The 18,472-nt window shown below is 39.8% G+C and overlaps 1 protein-coding gene across 2 annotated transcripts in view; it reads right to left on the minus strand.

Moving 5' to 3' along the window:
- Nucleotides 1-18,472, minus strand: part of LOC135705433 (DNA-binding protein RFX7) — a 36,641-nt gene that overhangs the window by 12,377 nt on the left and 5,792 nt on the right. For both annotated transcript variants that reach the window (XM_065227174.1, XM_065227175.1), the window contains exons 2-5: nt 4,138-4,247; nt 3,936-4,068; nt 3,623-3,821; nt 3,301-3,519 (exon numbers count right to left, since the gene is read on the minus strand). In XM_065227174.1, coding sequence (XP_065083246.1) covers nt 3,301-3,519; nt 3,623-3,821; nt 3,936-4,068; nt 4,138-4,247 — 661 coding nt within the window. The remainder of the gene's footprint in view (nt 1-3,300; nt 3,520-3,622; nt 3,822-3,935; nt 4,069-4,137; nt 4,248-18,472) is intronic.

Here is an 18,472-nt window from a genome sequence, read left to right on the forward strand (position 1 = left end):
TAGCCTATAACAGCTAGACAGCGTTGCCAGAATGTTTTAAAGCTTATCGGTATCAAAGGTTTTAAAAAATCGGTATTTATCGGTATTTACTATTTTAATTAATTTTATATTTTTGCGTTTCTGAAAGCGAAAGTTTTAATTTTTTGGAAGAAAACTCCGCAGAATGTTTGAATTAGCTTCTGGAGGAAGCTGAAAACAACATCCAGAGAAAGAAGAAAGAACCTCTCCTGGAGGAAATTTGAGGAAAGTTCTGAGAGAAGTCGGAACAACATCCGCGGAACTTCCAAGGCATGAGAAACTTCTGGCGAAAATTTAAAGAAACTTTCCGGAAAAAATCGGATTTCACATTCAAAGGAAGGAAGAAAAGTTTCGCAAATCAGAAGTAAATTCCAGAAATAGCCATTTCCAGGGGAAGCCAGAAGAAGCTCGGAAAAACCTTCCAATAGAAGTCAAAAACCAACTGGACAAAATTCCAGAACTAGACGAAAGCAATTTCTGGGAGAAGTTTAATTGAACTTCCTGGAGAAAACGGAAGAAACTTCCTGGACACGCTGACAGAAACTTGATAAGGTGGATTGGAAAAAAAAATCTGGAGGAAGTCGGAAGCCAGAGCGCTAACCGGATAGTTGAAAGAAACAAGGACATAATTCCGGAAGAAAGAGCTCTTGGGGGATGTTCTAATGATCCAGCAAATTTTCCAAATGGTCATAAAACATCCCTGAAGACCCCGCAATGCCCCTGAAGTTTTTGGAACATTTCTGAAATGTACTTAGGAATATTCCATATTTCCTCGGAATTCCTTAAAAGTTCTTGTAATTTTCCTTAAGTTAATAGGGCAGTTTTGAAGTACTCTGATCATCTTTGAAATACTTGGAACTTCCCTGATTATAATGAACTACCGGAATATCTCTAATCAACTTTGAAGGTCTCTAGAATTTCTTGAAGATTACGAAATGTCTTAGGCGCTCTCACAATTTTCTTGAATTTATGTAACATCAGCATTAAAGTTCTCTGATCTTCCCGATTTTTCTAATTTTTAAAAGACACTGCCATTAATAAGCACGGAACTTCCCATAACATTTTCTCAAAATGTGCTAATGTTCATGTAACTTCCATTATGTTTCTTAAATTTGCATGAGTACCTCGGAACATTGCTGAAGTTTTCGGAAATTGCCTGAGTTTCTCAAAACTCCTTTAAAATTTCAGCGATTCTCTTGTAATTTATTGATCTGTCCTGATGTTCTCGGAGCTTCCTAAACTTCTCTCAATTCTCCTGAAACTAATGGAACTCTCCTGAAAACCATTAAATTTTCCAGAAGTTCTTTGCGTTGCGTTGCGTTGCGTGTTTAACGGAGCAATTCGTAGATTGCATACTGGCAACTGTGATGCATCAACTTTAACGTTCTTATTCTGATTACTTAAGGAAAACTATTTGGGAGTGAATAGTTCTCCAATCAAAGTTCCGAACAGGAAAAGCATGACAATTACCATTGCCAGCCACGTCCATCTTCTCCGTTACGGGGAAAGGAAGGATATTATTGATGTAGCATCTACTTAGATAACGCCAAATCTTCTCTAAATTTTCCAGAAATTCTTTGGACTCAAAAGTCTGAACTTTACTGAAGTTTCAGAACTTCTTAACTGCAGCTAGTGTGGATCCGCGATTAAAATATGGAAACATCCCTGAAGTTCCGGGAAAGTTGAAAAAACTGGCGGGAAAAGATGGAAGAATCATTCGAGCGAAGGCGGAAGAAGCTTCCAAGGGAAGTCGAAATAAGTTTCCGAGAGGAATTGTAAAATAATTTACGATGTAAGGTGGAAGAAAATTCAGGAGGTTCAATAATGTTTAAAAAGTATTTCCCCTCGGAATTACAAGAAAGAACCATCGACTGTTTATCGATTCGTAATTTTAAAGGCTCATTTTTTTTTTAGATATTCAAAAAGATACAAGTCTTTCACAATAATTTTCTCCGAAATTCTGAGCGCGGGCAGGCAATAATCATTTTGATTATTTAAAAAATCTGTATAAATCGGTATAAAACCTCAAAAATCGGAAGTCTAAGGAACCTTATCTGTATATCGGTATTTAGTTCAGAAATCGGTATAAATACCGATAAATTGGTATATCTGGCAACGCTGCAGCTAGAACACATTTCAAGCTGAACAATGCATTAGGTCCTAAGTAACATTGATCGATTCTCTTCATCGACTTTCTCATTAATTAATCACTAAATCTTAAGTACTGAACCGCTTCTTGTCGTGTCTGTTGTATAAAATGCTATATAATAGCTTCTGTTTCATCGAGCTGTGTGCTGAAAATAGCTGGGAATATCTTACAATGATCGTGAGGATGCAAAGAGAAAGTCGACGAAAATAATCTGACCTAATGCATTGTTCAGCTAGATTTGTAGCTAACCGGGTTTTGTAAATCCAAAGTTCGATGCATTATTTAATTAAATCGTCGGCACGGACTATCCAGCAGACCTAATATCACACGCGGCATACAAGTCTACGGTTTGCTGGCCGGCGGATTCTGGAAAAGTGATCCTGTGAATGGCTATCCTATCCAGAAGAGGAATGGCACGTGACCCACGAATTGTAGGGAAACGCTGCTCTAGTTAACAGTAGTGAGGGCTAGGATAATGTAGGACACTCCTCTCAAGTTGACCATCACGTCGGCATGACCCTCCCTGTTAAAATAATCACACTTATAATTGTAATCAATTGCGTATTTCATCATCAGAAAGATTGTAAAATACCCATTTGCATGCTGAAAAGTGCAGCTTACTTCAAGTTACAAAAAACAACAAAGCACAGAACAGTAAGATGCACACGCTGACATCAGCGTCTAGCCAGTGGTTTGCCCCGTAGGGACAGTGTTTGAGAAATGGAAAGTGAAATTATACATATACGTTACACGAAAACACGTCCTGTTATCAGCAAACAACCCGCACACACACCTCCCCTAACAATCGCTCTGGCGATATGTGGCGATGATTGGGCTAGGCGCGCACTAATCACTCTAAGTCCCCTTCCTTTCAAATGGTCTTGAAAATCAGCAAAACAAAAGTACGCGGCGGTTGATTCGCGCTTGCTTCACTTTAAGTGATGATAGCTGCCCAACAGCCAGGTGCTATTTGCCATGCATGCGTTAAGTTTACCATGTCACGTTTTTCATTGCTGCCACTATACAGCTGTTCGCCGGCAAATATATATATATATACGTATAAATAGATCAATCGGATGGATCACATGCAATACACAAATTGAGGGATACAGAATAGTCAATCGCGTGCTTACCGTAAGTTTCTTCCTCTCCTTAATCTCACGTTGTAGGAGTTTCTTCTGCAGCAACTGCCGGCTGGCGATGCTGGCCGGCGAGTTGAGATTGTTCTTGTTGATGAAGCTGGCTAGCTCGTTGATCGTTCCGAACGCCCCCGGGAGCATCGCTTCGGCCCACAGCTTGATCACCTTCCACGATTCCTCATCGGATAGCACTTGATCCTCCGGTTCAGGCTTCTGTGTCGATCGGAGAGGAACAAGACGAAGCTCATCAATCAGTATGTAAATATGCTGTACTCCGCTGATTTGACTTTCAAATCGATAACAAAAAAAAACTTACCTCACTGCCGCTAGCACTGCTGAGATCGGGTAGCTTGGGAGGGGCCAGTTTGGTGGCTTTACGCATAGCCGCGTAGCAGTAGCGCGAGTGGCCACGTGTTCCTAATCGCCGCGGCCGGATCCCGGGGAATACTTGTTTCATCACTTTTCCGAAATCTGCCGTCGACAGCGGTTTGATGTCGATTCGCTCGCAGAAAGCTCTGATTTTTTTTGCATACGAAAATAAAATAAAATTAGCTTCTCTTGCAAAACGAGACGATCAAATTCGCCAACGTAGACAAGGTTGGACTGCCAATTGCATGCTCTCAACTTACGTATAGTCATCGTAAACCTCCTGCTTCGGTATGGATACGTTTGCGTCGTGTTCCAGGTGCGATCGGACCCAGTTGATGGTGTGATTAATCTCGGAACGGGTGCCCAGCGGATTCTGAGACTGGCGCAGGGGATCTGTGGGGAGAAATGGATTTGAGTTGCATACATCCACCGAGCTGAGTATTATGTTAACTAGAGAGTTACCTGTCTCAGGATAGCCGCCGGGCATACGCAGGTACAAAAGTAGTCTTTCGGGTGGCCGCAGGATGGAGATCTTCTCCAGAATCTCAACGATTTGTTTTTTTGAGTTGTCACTGTGGGAAAATGGTTGGCATTAGAAGTTGAATCAGATCAGTTGTGAAGCTTATGAAATATGGGCTGTCTTTAGTGAGATGAGCTTAAGGTGAACGGCAGTGGAAAACTTATTTCTGATTGGATCCTACGAACAGTTCGAAATTTCAAGAGCACAAATATCAACTCCCGCACACGGCCAATCAGAACAACTCAGCGACTGAATTCAATTGACTCAGGGCATTTTCTTTCCATACGAAATTTACTCATATTTGGGAAAACCAACAGGAACTCATAGCTGAGTAACACTGCAGGTTTTCCCAAATATGAGTAAATTTCGTATGGAAAGAAAATGCTCTGAGTCAATAGAATTCAGTCGCTGAGTTGTTCTGATTGGCCGTGCATAACAAACAATATAGCGGCGCCGGTGATGTAATGGTAAGTGTGGTTGTAAGTAAGGGAAGTAACGTTCGTCCCCAGTCCATGAGTTGATGGTCCTTGGCGTTGGTAGCATTGGTACTCAGTACGGAAAAAATAACAAACAACAATGAAATTGGAACTCCATGTTTGCTGCAGTGCAGTGTAATCTCATGAGCGATGTCGCAACAGTGTCCGAGATTTTTGCTCCAGAACTCGAAGTGATAGGGCATATGAGCCATCCTGAAGTTCATTTTTGGACTCTTCAAGAAGTCACCTTAATAACCCGAAAAGCGATGCAATAAATGCACTGAAGAAAATACTACACTTAGTCAAGTTTGAGCTTTTTTCACCAAAGTAGACTCCTACGCTAAAAAATAATCCCTCAGATTGTTGTTCGCACAAGTCAGTAAACATAAAAATTGTTAATTTCGAATATAAAACAGCACTATATTGTACAATAAAATATCGTATCGACGTACTAGCGGGTCATATTCACTGCGGTCTTTTGTGATATGTCCGTGTTCTTTGTTTGATGCATGCCGTAGTAAATCATTACTATGCTAAAGAAATCAGCTATTCGTTTTAGCTCTTCTGACTTCTCACTACTCCTCATTCAATTGTGATGTTTCGCATCATTCGAAGCGTTCTAGGACCTTTCCAAAGACGCGCCCTCTTATAAATCAAAAGCATCTGGGTGTACAGTTTCCGGGCCCGTGACTTTCCCACCGTATTTTGCCGTTCGTCACGATTTGGAGCCTTCTGCACTTTGTAAGTATGAAGTCCCTCCCGGTCCTTGGCTCTCTAAATGAAAGACTTGGACAGATGATCGAAGCATTGGGATTCCGCTGAAACAATACAAAATCTTGGTGGTATTTGGTAACTGCGTACACGATTGCGACGCCTTCACAGTCCGGTCCAGCCAGTGTGAGTGCACGAGAAGCATGTTGCACGACCTTGACCGATCCATCAGGTATCTTGTGACTCAGTGTAGCTCCAACTCCCACTAAAGAAGCATCAGCCGAAACAACGATCGCCAGGTCTTGATTGTAGTGCGTCAAAAGGAGATCAGATGACAGGCATTTTGACGGCCACTCAAACTTCTTCCCGGCCTTCAACAGTTCGTCGGGAGGATATCGTAAAGTTCGCATGCCAAAGATAATAATAATGTATTGCCCCAAGGGACGAGCGAAGGCGAATACATTCCGAATAGATTAGATTTTGGCTGGATCCGCGCGCAATCCTTGCATGGTCGAGAAACTTAACATTCCGAACACGATGCTTCCGATGTGAAAAATCATTGCTCATCAATTTATCGATAGATTTTAAATCCATTGATACCGAATGAATCTTTAAAGTCTGTAGTTTAAAATGGCGTAAATAGAGTTGAAATTCGTCAATAAATGGCTGTGCTTTAATTGTTCAAACATTGTAAGTTTGCCGTTACACATTTTACCGGAGGCATCGTGTTCGGAGCGTTAACCTACCGTTGCCCAAAAGAACACTTCCGGAGCAAATTGTGATTAGGGTGAAACTAGCCAAATGTAAACAAATGGAGAAAAACCGAGCAAGTTTGCTCGTATTAATTTATTTTTTAATTGAATGTTAAGCAATATATTTTTCTATTGGAATTACATTTATGATCGTTAAATTGATCCCTTTTTATTTGTGTTGAGTGTAAAATCACCTTTTTATTCATTTTTTTCTTAAAACCACGTCATTTTTATAATTTGGCCCGTAAATGCGGAACGTTAAGAATACGACCTCATTAAATCGCCCCGAACATGTATGACAGCAACAATTCGCCCAATACTATGCGCCTTCCTTTGATTTCCTTTATAGTGTCACCCTTCACTTTTCGCCGTGTTTACGTTTCAGCTAAAGATGAGCCTTTTACTATTTTCACTTTTGTTGGTAAACAACTTTGATTTCGCACTTTCATTGAAATGTTTTAAAATCGCGCCCTGTACTATAGTAAACAAAGCAGGGGAAACATGTCAGAAGCGTCTAACTTGAAACGTAAACAATGACTTGGATCGTCGATTTCTTACGAATGACAACACACCTACTAAAACTACCTAAATCATCTGACAGAAAAATGTTTGTTCTATGAGCTGGTGTAGTCATATTCCGTGGATGTGTGGTCATTCAAGCGGAATCGACGTTCAAAGTCATTTTTTACGTTTTGAGTTATACCCTTCTGACATGTTTCCCCTGAAAGGAAAGAGCATAATCTATTTTAAAGCTTGTTTTTAAATAAATTTTGTTTCGCCTTTCATTTTGCACGGATTTTTCGATAGTGGAACATTTAAAAACAAATTGGGGGGGAGAGGTAGCTCATCGATTCTTCCGGTTCGCCTCCTAGCATCGTGTACCAGGCGATAACCAGGGTAGTTGATCGATGGCTCGATGACGTCATTTCGTTGACGTCTGCAGTGGGAAATTCTCATAGCAGGCGTTGACGATGAGTTGTTGAATAGCAACTATCGTGGTAACTCACCGATTACCTGTCGATCTGCCAAATTTGGAAAGACGTCTGCATTGAATTGTCTCATATAATAATATTCCGCCCACTATATCACAAGAAATTGCGAGTAGCTGAGTGGAATGGAGATAAGTTAAGTATTGGGTACAAGTCTCCCCTGGGTGGTGCCAAAAGATGAGCGCAATAGAATCATCAAGTTGCCATAAGGCACGGAATGAGATTTATGGTAAAATCGCTTGTGTATCGTGTATTTTGCGAAACTCGTTGTTGTCGTTGGTTCCGGGTTTGAATGGATACACAAATTTGAGCAACGGTATTATGTGATATGAGGGGCTCGGTGGCCTTATAGCAACCGTTTTTGCTTACTGAGCAGAACATCATGAGTCTAATCTCAGGCCCATCCACATTCAAGATTCGTCAATCGTTTTATTTGTTAATATGACTACATGGTAATAACAGCAACTCGGTGATTAAAAAGGTGCTCGTCTGCCTAGTGACAAACGTTTTTGCTTACTGAGCAGAAGACCGTGGGTTTAGTCCCAAGCTCCTTCGCGTTATATGATCGTTAGGACATCAATTCAGCTTATCGTTTACCAAAACGAACCCTGCTGCAAACCCAACCCTCTTATCCAACATCCCAGTGATTCCTCGTGGAAGTGCAGAGGTGTTCTCGGCTTCCATCAAAGCGAGTTTCACGTCAACACATTCCTACCCATTCCTTTCTTGACCTGTGTTCGGGCGCGGCCGGCGCTGGTATTGCCTAATTTAAGATCACCAGTTTTTACACATTGAGGATGATTGCTAGCCCCAAGCATCGTCTATTGGTTCTCTGTGTAATTACAGCTGATCTGGCAGTAACAGAGTAGCAACCGTGGGCGGTCAATCAAGCTCAAGCTCAAGCTCAAGCTCAAGTGGAACATTTAAAAACAAATTGTTTATGATTATTTGTTAGTAGATTTTTGCCTGGTCCATCTGATTACAGTAAAATCTCCGTTTGTTTACATTTAGCTAGTTTCGTTCTAATCACAATTTACTCCGGACTTGTCCGCTTTGATGGTGAAGTCATATTCTTGGATGCGCTGAAGAATTGCTTGCAAATTTTCACGTCATCGATGTAACCTGATGTCCAGGCTGAAACATAAGCCCTCTGGATGATCATTGAGACCTCTAACTGCTCTGAAAAAAATCTTCTGAATGTATCCATTGGAGGTGAGATTTGAGATTTATATTGTTAACCCATCGTGGCATCACCCTAAAACATATCGTTTTCCTAGATTAACACCTAGGGGAAACAGCTCTATTGTTGCGGTACGTTAATACGAGGTCTCCATACACAACAATAGGCTTCTAACGCTGCTAACGTACCGCAACAATAGGGCTTTTTCCGCTATTCATTTATTTTTGGGGTGTCCCCGGCGTAGTGGTTAGTAGCCATACCTCTCACGTCAAAGTTACGAGTTCAAATCTCAACCCCAGATATGTCACGAATGACGCAAGAATGTTAGAGTGACCATAACAAAAAAAAACACGATTCAAAAGCGCACATTTTAAGGAGATGGGTACTTCTCAATACAAAATAAATAGATTGGGTATCTCGTTTTTAGCGTGTAAATCCATGTTGCTGCATGATTACAATTGCAGGGTTGTTACGAGAAATTTGAAATTAAATCCGCGCCAAATCCGCGCGGGCTTTAAATGAAAATCGCGCCAAATCCGCGCGGACTTCATATCAAAATCGCGTAAGTCAACCGAAATATGACTTGCGCCCAGGTTCAGACGAGAACAAGAAATAACCTAAGATATAGGATTGCAGGAGGACAACAAATACAGTAAAGGAGACTTCTGTCAGCGATAAACTTTAATTTTTTGTCAATGATATAACAAGCACTTATTTTATTGAATGTATGCATCAAAAGAGTAATAATCTTCATTAGCATTCATTGTAGCCAATTTTTCCTTTTCTGATTTTTCCTCCTGCTCAATGTTACCTTTTGCTTCAAAAGAATTTTTAGGAACGATGTTTCTGGATTATTGGATGTCATTGTTCTGATTTCTTTTTCCATCAAATTAAAAATATCTTCTTTTGCCTTTCTTTTCTTTTCGATCTCTTCTTCTTGTCTTTTAATGTGGTGTCTGACTAACTTCCTTTCTTTTTCCTTCTTTTTCTGAGCTTCCATTAATTAATTAACCTTCTTTCTTTTGTTCCTGCTTAGTTTCGTAAGATTTCCTCACGAACTTGGCATTCCAAATTAAGTCCTTCGAAGCAACAAATTTGGTTACATCATTATCAAAAAAATGCATGCCACTCAAAATGTTTTTACGTTTATTGAAATGCTGTTCACTAAACCTAGTTCGGTTCTCTAGCATCAAATGCTTGGATATTGAAAACTTCCTTTCTACTTCTGCATTGGAATGCGATACGCATGTTACAATGTTAAACAATGTGCTGAGTTCTGAGGAACTTCCATCTCGAGATAAAGGATCCAGAATTTCCAAATCACAATCTGAATCAAACGTTTGACCTGCCAATTTCACACTTGCAAGTACGAGTTATTCATGTATGTTAGATTTGTCTAATTTGAAAACAAATATTTTTGACTAAACGAAGGATTTCTTTGATGGAGTCCTCATTAATGATCCTGCGAACCTTGAAGTTACTGACAAATTGAACAAATTCATTGGGAACATCTTGGGCAAACAAATACGACACAAAAGATTTCGTGTGTTCTTTGACATTCTTATTGAATTGAGATGATTTGAATTGATGTTCAGCAGCATCAAGTATGGATTTGAAAACAATAACTTCTGAATCCTTAAGAAAATTGTCTTCTTTTCGTTTTTGTTCCTGATAGCTTCTGTTATTTTTCCTGAACTGTAAACTCTTAACATCATAGTGACCAAAAATGAATGAATCCTATCATATATGTCGAAAAGAATAAACTCATTCGTCTCAAGAAACTTCAGCAAATTTTCCGTCTCTTCACAAAAAGAACCTGCTCTTTGATATCCGGTAGCAGTAAGATCAACTTGATGTACTAAGTTACCAACTCCACATCTGTCAGAGCTTAAAAAGCAAGCTGCTTTGTCTCTATTTAACCGCCCTGGCCCTGAGAATAAATTACCCTGACAATGAAAATAAACAGGCTCATGATAGTTTACTCATTCTTTGAATATGTTTTATGTTTAACTAATTGTTGGTATATCAAATGGAGAAATACAAACTTTATTGAACAAATTCGCGCCAGAACAAATCTGATAAGCAAATCCGCGCCAAATCCACGAAAATCGCGAAAACCGCGAAAATCGCGAAAGCCGCGTTGTCATAACAACCCTGCAATTGTTACTCTATAAATGACTAAATGCAGAGGCGTGGCGTGCCTTATTTGTTTACCTGTGCACCAAGCTTTGTTCGTTATAGTTTACCACCACATATTAGTTTTTGTTTTATTTTTCAATGCTTCATGAATTCGAGGGACATATTGTCAATTACTATATCAATCACTACCTAACGTAACATTTTAATGGCCTATCATCTTGTGTAAACAAAACTTGTATGTACACTAAGATTTTTTTACAGTATACTGTAATTTTTTACCGAATATGAAACAGCTGAACATTCGGCAATCGATTCGGTAATTTTTTGGATTTACAATTCATTCGGTAAATTTGTCTTACCTCTTGAGCTGTCAAAAGTTACTGACGTGGACTGTGAATAATACTGAATGATTGGTAAAGTTTACAATAGTTAACCGAAATATCTGTAAATTATTTTCTATTGTGGTTATATAAATTGCAATTTAATCAGCAATAATTAACGAACTGTTTGTTCCATTAACATATTTTCCCTGGTATTTTGAACAACACAGCAAAATTTGCGACTCCAAGAAAAGGATTCTTCAGGTCCAGGTCCAGCAGAGAATCCAAACCAGGTTATCGACGGCAACATGCAGTTGAGGGAAACATCAGGTCACCTTAAGTCCAAGATGACTGGAAGCGATGGCCTAGGATCGAATTTAAAGTAAAATAATTCTCCCCTCCATATATTCAGCACACTAGAGCAAAATACTTACTTTTCCAAACAACACTCCACTTCGATATTTTTGACAGTAAATATGACGTTTACAAACCTGTTCCGTAATATTTACAAGAATCTGGTACTTTACTACCATTTGTTTTTGTAAAAGACTAGTTTTACAGTACGTTCGTCACTTTTTTTAAAGTATGATAGAATTGCAGCCGTTTACAGTTTAGATCAGTAATTTTTATTTACAGTTTTCGGTAATTTTCGGAAAGTACGTAAATTCAGTATTATTTATTGCTGAAAGTTTGTAAAACGATACATTTTGCAAAGCTTTCGGTACAAAATATATTTTACAGAACGAATTCAGCATGAAAAAGTACCGAATAGAATTTAAGAAATTTGGTGTGTGGTTCTTTTCGCGCTAACCGAAGTAGGAGGAATTGCAAAACTTAACAACACTATCATAATGAACCAGGGAAAGCTCATGAGTTTTGACAGGCGCACCGGCGCAACCATCGGTAATTGAGAGATTTACAACTGACAAGAGAGTGAGAACGAGCTTTTGCGCTCTCTTTCTCCATTACTCTCTTTATCTGCAATCAGATATCCAAGTGCACAGCTAGAAATGCACGCTTTAGGCACCCATACATCACAAATGTTCTTCTAATTTAAACTCACACATTCAAACCGATGATACATGTCCAAAGCGTACCAGACTGCTGTTTCCGTGTTGCTCCCGTTTGACGCCTAACTGCTGAAAGTTAAAAGTACAACTATAGTGGTGCAAACCGCCATGTATTGTGGAAAATTTATGGTATGTTTCAATAGGTGATAGAAGTTCTGCTTGGTTTGCATCAGACATTTGAACATTCACAAATTTGCCACCCAAAAAAGTTCGCTTTTAGGTGCACTATTTAACGAGTTTTATCAAGGTAGTGATATCGACATGCTTAGAAATCAATGCATTAGGGATTAGGCAGACCATCCGAACTTAATTTAATCCTTTTTGAAGCAAATCAAGGCAGAAGATTTAATTGAGCCACAGTATAAAATAGTGTATTCATGGTCACTTGCGCATTTTTTAAAATTATTTACACCTGTGTCGTGCGTAGGTAGCAATGCAGTACACGGTAAAAACGAGGCACCCAATTTTGGAATTTCGATTGCCCAAATATGAATAATTGTTACCCATTAGCGTTCCCCCGAGTTACTTGTTTTTGAGTTACTCGAAAATCCTTGTGTTTGTGAGTAAAAGTTGCTCATTTGTGCGTTAAAAATCGTTACTCTGCCATTAGATATGTACACGTAAAAACGCTGATGAATGTGGGTAACAGGTAGATAATTTTGTCCATCCATTGAGTATGTGCACTACATACAACATTCACAAATTGGATGCCTCGTTTTTGAAGTGTGCAAAGTTTAAAAATGGCTTTTAAAATTGGGTACCTTGCTTTTAGCGTGCACACAAAATCTGCTTTTTGTATGAGGAATAACCAATCCCTCCAAAAACTGCACATACTCAATGGGTGGGTAACGAATTTTAACACACCAATGAGAAACTGTTACAAACACAATATGGGCAATGCAGGTATTTATTTTTGGGTAAATAAGTTACCCATAAATTGAGTCTGTGTACTTTTACAAAAATCAGATTTGCATGCGCGGATCGCTAGGATCAGTTTCATGAATTGACCACTGTTCTAGATGTTCCGGATCTCCTAGTGGACCACCCCGTGCTATCCAGTGTCCATGTTGCGAATTCATTCTGATAAGACGTCTGAGAGTGGTTTCGAAAAATCCCCGGAGCTCTAGGATCAGTTTAATGAATTGATCATTTTTACGGATGATCCGGATCATTCGATGGACCATCCCGTGGTCTACAGGGTCCATATTTCAGTCATAACTTCGAATTCATTCTGATGAGATGGCTATGAATGGATTCGAAAAAAAAACACGGAGCTATAGAATCAGTTTGATGAATTGACCACTTTTCTGGATGTTTCGGATCTTCTAGTGGACCACCCCGTGGTTTCCAGTGTCCAAGTGGCGGTCATAACTCCAAAATCATGCGAATAAGACGTAGGATCTTCCACGGTCACAACTCCTAATTCATTCTGATAAGACATCTATGAATGGTATGGAAAAAATCGTGAAGCGCTAGGATCAGTTTCATCCAGGGGCGTTTCCTTAACCTCAATCTACCTGTGCACCAACTTTCAAAACATAAACGATTATCAAAATGTTGCTTGCAATGGATAGATTTCGAGTAAACTAGAAGTTTAAGTAAATTTTTCAACCGGTTCGAGTATGAATATGGCATTAAATCTGGTTTTGAAAGTTGGTGTACAGGTAAAAAGTGAGGTTACGGGACGCCACTGGTTTCATCAATTAACCGCATTTATGGATGTTCCGGATCTTCCGGTGGACCATTACGTGGTACCCTTGGTTCATATTCGGGTCACAACTCCGAATTCATTCTGATACGACGTTTATGATTGGTTCGAAAAATCCGCGCAGCTCTATTATCAGTCTCATGAACTGACCATGTCCCGGATATTCTAAAGGACCATTACGGAGTCCTCAGGGTTCAGATTCCAGTCACAATTCTGAATTAATTTTTATCAGACGTCTATGAGTGGTTTCGAAAAACCGCGCAGGTCTAGGATCAGTTTCATAAATTGACTACTTTTACGGATGTTCCGGGTCTTCCGGAGGACCAGACTTGTGACTTTTCGCAAGCAAAATTTTCCCAAAAGGTGGTCATGTATCTTGTTAATAACTTTTTATGGAATGGACTATTCTGAGGTTTTCAGAACTACTTGAAAGTTCCCAAATTTTTCCTGAAGTTAATGAAACTGCCTTGAAGTTATTTTGTAGTTTGAGAAACTAGCCTGAGCCTCACAATACTTCTCATCAAGTTCTTAAACTTCCCTGAACTTTTTGGGACTCCCTAAAGTTTCCTAAATTTTTCTAATGATCATGGATCTCCTCTAAAGGTTTAAAATTCGCTGAAGTTCTCTAAACTTCTTTAAAATTTATGTGACTCCTCTAATGTTAACGGAACTGCTCTGAGGTTCTCTGTTCCTTTCTGAAATTCTCAAAACTTCTCTAAAGTTTTTGCAGTTCTCATGAAGCTGAATTTAATTGAACCGTCCTAAAAATGTTTAAGTTTCAGTGAACTTCTGAACTTATGTGAAGACCTCAATTAACTTGTTAACGAACTGAAAATCTGCGAACTGCTTTAAATTTCCCACAAATTTTCTGAAACTAATCGAGCTGACCTCTCCCTGAAATTCCTCCAATTTTCGGAGCATACTAAACTTCTTTCGAATGCTCCCGCATTTTGCTAATGTTCATAAAAATTCCTGAAGTTCGCGAATCACCCCTTAACCTCCATAGACTTCTATGAAGTTCTCGAAATGTTTCTGAGGACCACTGTCTTTCTGTGAAGTTCTCGCAGTTTGCATGGAATTAGAACGAAATAATTAATATAGTTCTATGATTTTCACTGAAGTTCTCAAGATTTTTCTGAAGTTCATAAAAACTTCCCTTAAATTATCGACACTAATTTAAAACTTCGTCAATAGTCTAGGCTTTCTCGGTGTTATTAAAACTGCCAAAACAGAGTTTCTGCGAAGTTCTCTAGACTGCCCTGAATTTGTTAGTATTTTTAAGAACCCGCAACTTAACTGAAATTAATTGATTTGCCTTGAAGTTTCGACAATTTTCCTCAAGTAGTATAACCATTATTAACGCTCACTAATTTTCCCGGAACTTATCTATGCTTACCTGAGGATCTCTAAATTTTCTGATATTTATTCATAATTCCCTGACGCTTCTGACGTTTTCGGATCAATCATAGAATTCTTGGGATACCCCATAATTCCTTGTAAGTCACTGCAAATTTGCTTAAGTTAATGGGATCGTCCTCGAAGTAATCGAACCTTTGCTGAATAGGGGAAATGGATGCAATGTCGGACTAAATGCTCCTAATTTGGGCCCATACATAAATTCAGCAATCGACTAAATTTTCAATAGAGACCAAAAATATCCATTAGTACCGTCGTTCATCTAGAGAAAATTGATAAATAACAGATTTTTAGCGATGGGCCCAATCTTAGGCCAACATTAGAGCCATTTCCCCAATCATGAAACTATCTAAAAATATCAAAATTTATTAGAAGTTCCCTGGAATTTCTTGAAGATTTCGCTGCTTTCTAAAATTTCTCGTATTTTTTTTTTTGTTTAATTAATGGAACTTCGTTGATGTTCTATAATCAAAACTACTACTTGAACTGCCCTTTGATTCTCGGATCTGTCTTGATGTTCTCGAAGCTTCCCTAAAGCTCTCAATTCTATTGAAGATCTCGGTCCTCGGTCGGAAATAAATGGAATTCCCGTGAACACGTTTTAATTTGGCTGAATTTCTGTGAAGTTCGTGAAATATTTCTGGAGTTTTCATAAATTCTTTGGAGATCTCTGAACTCCCCTGAAATTCTCGGAACATCTTTCTTCTCGATTTTTTTTCAGCACATTATTTTAAGATTACGATTATAGATCTTTAAACTGCCCTAAAAGTCTGGACTAAAGTGGCGGGAACTGCTCTTAAGATCTGAAATTTCCCAAAGATCTCTAGATCTAGCTTTTCTGAGGTGCTTAGTAGGTACTTCTTAAAAAATTTCACAATACTCCTCAAGTTTTCTATATTTTTCAAGTTCGCTTGACACCTGTGAAGTTCTCTGAAACTCTAGGAACTTCATAAAAGTTGCTGAAAATTTTCGGATGCTAAAAGAACCGCTTTGAGGGTCTTAAAGCTTCCAGTAAGCTCCCCGTATTTTCAGCGTGTTAACTTCCCTTTGTTTGTTTATAAAGCTTCACTGAAATTCTCAGCATTTCCTTTCATTCCTCAGAACTTCTCCAAAGTTCCTACAATTGTTGTGAAGTTAATGGGACTGCAATGAAAATCTCTAATCTTTCATAAAGTTAATTACGAATTTGAAATAAATCATTTATTTTTTGCCTTAATTCTGGCACTTGGAAAATATTAAATATCTTGAACTTGTACATGGAATACGAAACTTCAAGACATTGAACATTTTAAGATCTTGGACTTACTCAAATTAAGTACGTTTTTTATTTTAACTTTGTAATTGTAATTGTAATTGTAATTTATTATCGTAACGTTAGCCTGTCGGTTACACCATTGCTCAGGTCAGTGAAAACACAACATTTGATTTTTAACTAAAGGAGAACAATAAGTCATTAGTGGAAGTAGCTTTCTCAGTAGGTATGTAATTCTTAAACTAGGTTTGAGATCCTGTTGAGAGCGCTGTCTTGAATGCGCTGATCGTTGTCTGTCGTCGTGTTGCTAGAGGGAGCTGGTTCCAGATGATTGCACCTGCGATCATCACACTCTTTTTCTTCGATGTGGTGTGATGGGGAATCGCAAAGCAGCGGGCCCGCTCAAGCTGTCCTCTTCTCAGGTGTTGCTGCAGATAAGGTGGGAAAGTTCCTGCGTACCCTTGGCGAATAAAACAGCTGATTCTATTCCGGTAATTTGTGTCCAGGTCGTGTCCCAAAATAGAGTTCCTTACAGCAGCAGTGGATTCTCTGCGTCTGAGGCCATAGACAAAGCGAACTGCTGCCTTGAAACAACGGTTTAGTTGATCACGGAGCGCTGATGACAGTCCAGGATAGTAAGTGACGTCACAGTAGGTGAAAAACGGCACGACCACTGCTTGCACCAGCTTTATTCGGGTTTGAACTGACAAAACTGGAGCGAATCTTCGGAGTGTTCGCAACGTTCCAAAAACTTTGGCCGTTATGTCGTTCACATGTCCATTCCACTTCAGGTTGCGATCCATCCTTAGACCAAGATTCACTACGTTGTCAGACAAAATAATGTATTCTCCGCAGAAAACGATGTTAGTGGTTGGTGCTACCGCTCCTTCTTTGCAAAAAATAATTGCTTGCGTCTTCTTCGGGTTGGGGAAAAGAGAGTTCTGCCTGGCCCATCGCTCTATGCTTTCCAGATCGTTGTTTATGGCTTCGACGAGTTGGTCTACGTTTTGGATGGCACCAGAAATGTAGATCTGTAGGTCATCAGCGCAGAGCTGGTAACTGCATCTCAGTCCACGGGGAAGGCTATTGATGTAGAGGCTAAATAGCAAAGCGCTCAAGCACGAGCCCTGGGGTGTACCATCTATCACTGATCTCTGGGAGGACATCACATTTCCTATCCGTATCGCCTGGGTGCGATGATCGAGGAAAGAAGAGATAAGGTCGCATGCATTGTCGGTGAAAGAAAATTCCTCTCGAAGTTTTCTCTGTAATTTGCGATGATCAACACAGTTGAAGGCCAACGAAAAGTCATCCAGGACCATAACTGTACACTGCTCGTTGTCGAAATGGTCATAAATATCGTGCGTCACTTTTGCCAAAGCTGTTGTTGTGCTATGGCCCTTTCTGTATCCTGATTGGTTCGATGCAAGCAACCTGCGATCGTCCGCTTCCACGTGCCCAACAATTTGGTCGAGCAGGATCTTCTCGAGAATCTTGGAGATGGCAGGGAGAACACTAATTGGCCGAAAGTGTTTAGGTTCAGTCGGATTTGTTACCTTTGGTATGGGCGTGATGTGACCTTTTTTCCAGACGGCAGGGAACGATCTGGCATCAATCACCGCATCGTACAGGTGAACCAGTACAGGCAGTACAAACGGGACCAACATCTTAACGAATGAGATAGGGATTCCATCTGAACCTGCAGCATTGGTTTGAACTTCCATAATCTTGCGTGACACTTCGTTGGCTGTAGTCCTTCGGAATTCGAACTGCATCCCACCACGGTCCGTAGCGGTACGGTGCGCCGGTTAAACTTCTGCTCTATTGTCAGTCACAAGCAGTCGATGTCCCTCGCAGAAGAAACGGTTCATCTCATCAGGATCAGCATGTTCAGCGGCAACGTTCTTCTTGGCGTTGTTATGCACACCCTCACGCCGGAGGTTGCTCCAAAGCTTTTTTGCAGGGAGGTTGTGTGCAAAATGCGTTTCCCCGTATCGCTTCTTTGCTGCTGAGATCAACGATGCTGCCTTACCGCGTTTTCGTACGAAGTCGTTCCACTGATTGTCGTTCCTTCTCCTGTTGGGATTTCGCGTGTAGAGTGCGTGTGCTAGGTCTCTCACGGCAGTCGCCCTTTCAATTTCTGTTGTAAACCATGGCGTACGTGCATCTTTTACAACAATTTCACGTTCAGGAGCATGTCTGTCCATTAGGTTTTGCAGTTTGGTTGTTATTGTCTGTGCTTTAGTGTTAACGTCGTCGGTGTT

Source organism: Ochlerotatus camptorhynchus, unplaced genomic scaffold (genome assembly GCF_037179485.1).
Source record: "Ochlerotatus camptorhynchus isolate MF236.1 unplaced genomic scaffold, CSIRO-AGI_Acam_v1.1 ptg000267l, whole genome shotgun sequence".
Classification (NCBI taxonomy): Eukaryota; Metazoa; Arthropoda; class Insecta; order Diptera; family Culicidae; genus Ochlerotatus; species Ochlerotatus camptorhynchus.